The sequence below is a fragment of the Puntigrus tetrazona genome, chromosome 20 (assembly GCF_018831695.1).
Source record: "Puntigrus tetrazona isolate hp1 chromosome 20, ASM1883169v1, whole genome shotgun sequence".
Lineage (NCBI taxonomy): Eukaryota > Metazoa > Chordata > Actinopteri > Cypriniformes > Cyprinidae > Puntigrus > Puntigrus tetrazona.
The window spans coordinates 24,830,116-24,832,615 of NC_056718.1; the positions used below are offsets into that span (position 1 = coordinate 24,830,116).

Sequence of the window (2,500 nt, forward strand, 5' to 3'; positions counted from 1 at the left end):
GCTCGGGTCGGAAACGTCCGCGTCGCTTTTGTCCTCCGCCCCGTCCTCGAATTCGGACTCGCTCGGTTCGCTCTCGCACTCGGAGTCGTCGCGCTCCTTGGGCTCGGTGTCGGTCGCGGATTTATCCGGCTGCTCTTTTTCCTTGTCTTTCTGCGCCTGCGCTTCTTTGGAATGCCGCCACTTCATCCTCCGGTTCTGGAACCAAACTTTGACCTAAAACGGAGAAGGGAGAACGATGAAGCGAGTGTGTGTGTGTTGTGTGTGTGTGTGTATATATATATATATATATATATATATATATATATATATATATATATATATATATATATATAATGCATAAATACATATATATATATATATATATATATATATATATATATATATATATATATATATATATATATATATATATATATATATGTATATATACATGCATATATATAATGCATTCGTATTATTATTATTATTCATCGCGTCGCACTAATTTGAGATGGCAATGAGACACGCGCGTGCATCGTTAAATTAAATTAACTTTCTACATAATGCAGAGAATCGGGACACCGAAATGTCCAAGTAACGATTTCCACACTTGATTGTAAAATGTCGAAACTCCTTATCTCCTTTGGCTGTCTGTCGCGTCGCTTCCGATATCAAATAAGACCGAAGCTCTTGCCCAATGGCCTAAATTAGGATGTTTTGAAACGAGACAAACTGCGCCCCTCGTGCGTTTGCAATAATTCGTTATAATTGACTTTCGTTTCTCTAGAAACGCGGGTGTCGCAACGCTCCAGATGGCTCCGTGCGGGCCCGAGCGTTCCTCCTTCGCTTCTTTTAGAGCGCGCTCGCGTGCGTGCGTGCGTGCGCGCGCGCTCACCTGCGCGTCGGTGAGGCCCAGCATCGCAGCCAGCTGTTTTCTGTCCGGCTTCGTGACGTACTTCTGGATTTCGAAGCGCTTCTCGAGGCCTTTCCGCTGGAGGTTGGAGAACACGGCTCTGGACCACGACCTCTTCCTCTTGTACGTCTGCGGCATCGTGTCTTTGGAAAGCACCGCGTAGGGCCCTGTTCACACACACACACACACACACACACACACCATCAGGACGCAGCAAAACCTCAATGCAGTTCGGATAAAGTGCGTGTTATTTAATCGCACGAGCAGAATGGACCGCACACGCATGCAAAATAATGCAGTGCAATAATAATAATAATAATAATAATAATGAACGAGTCATCCGTGCAGGTTCTCCCGCTCTTTAGTGCTCGACTGGGATGTCTACACTACCTGGGAAGGTGTCTTGAAACTGGTGTTGCCCTGATTGTCTCGCGGCATTGCTTATTGAACCCATCATGGAGGAGGTTTCGCTCATGGTCGGGTCTATGGACGCGAAGTACGGGCTTGCAGACACATGGACTGCTGCCTGCCGATTCGGACTAACAATCGACGTGAGATCTGTTCCAGAACGACAAACACCAATTATTTTCCAATTAAAAGTGCCTCTTAATAATCATTCACATGTGCGACTTCGGACTGCTGGGCCAAAAATAGCGCGCTGTTCGTAAATATATGTGTAGATATATATATTTAAAAGTAAAAGTAAACACTAGTATGCATCTGTAAATAATAGTATGCACGCGCGAAAGCCTTACGGATGCTGATTGGTGTGCTATGCGCATGTTTGTTAATTAATAAGCGCGTGGGGTTGGAGCAAGCGTCGCTATTCCGAGTTGTTCTAATGGTTTTGTCCTTTTTCGTGAACGCGATGTGGCGCGGAAGCACGCCTCACCTCTCAGCGACAGCGACTCCTTCCCCTTCGGCTCGAAGTCTGTGGATAATATCCGATCGATCCCGAACTTGAGGTCTTTGCTGGACGGCGGGGGCGCGGGCTGCGCGCCGATCGCGGCTCTGGAGGTCAAGTGTATTCCGTGCCTGTGGTACGCGCTCGGGGTGACCGGCGACGGGCGCAACGGGGATCCCGGCGAGTGAAGCTGCGCGCGGGCCCCGACGTGCGCCGCGAGCGAGGACGAGCCGGGGATGTCCCCGCGTCCCCGACGTGCAGAATGTCGGCGATGCAGAACGAGGGCTTCTTCACGCTGTCCAGCCCGAAGCCGCCCGAGCAGTACGCGGTCCAGAGGCTGAAGTTCGACGCGTAAAACGGGTTGAGTCCCGCCGTGTACATCCTGGCAGGAGAAGCCCACAACTTCTTGACGAGGGAACCGCGCGCAACTGCGTGTAACGCGACGCTCGGCTGTAAGAGTCGGCCTCTCTCGCGTTTCTCCTCAAGTATGAAACTCCAGACAGGAGTCCGAAAAGCTCTAAGCAGGAGTTCCGTTATTGATTGGCTCTCTGTGAGCCAATGGAAGTCGACAGAACGGTCCAACACGCCCCAAACACGACGAGCACTTCCATCGCGACTCTTAAAAATCACCAGGTTTATTAAACGACACAACGCTACACATTTCCACCACTGGCCTCCATTTTCAATTAAATCAGCTCGTTTTA

At 49.3% G+C, this 2,500-nt stretch overlaps 1 protein-coding gene across 1 annotated transcript in view; it reads right to left on the minus strand.

Moving 5' to 3' along the window:
• hlx1 (H2.0-like homeo box 1 (Drosophila)) overlaps window positions 1-2,500 on the minus strand; it is a 3,142-nt gene that overhangs the window by 267 nt on the left and 375 nt on the right. Inside the window, 5 exon segments of the mRNA XM_043218598.1 lie at window positions 1-213; window positions 875-1,059; window positions 1,283-1,450; window positions 1,785-2,039; window positions 2,042-2,500. The exon segment at window positions 1-213 is cut by the window's left edge and continues 267 nt beyond it; the exon segment at window positions 2,042-2,500 is cut by the window's right edge and continues 375 nt beyond it. Of these exon segments, the coding sequence (XP_043074533.1) occupies window positions 1-213; window positions 875-1,059; window positions 1,283-1,450; window positions 1,785-2,039; window positions 2,042-2,177 (957 nt within the window). The 5' untranslated portion in view covers window positions 2,178-2,500.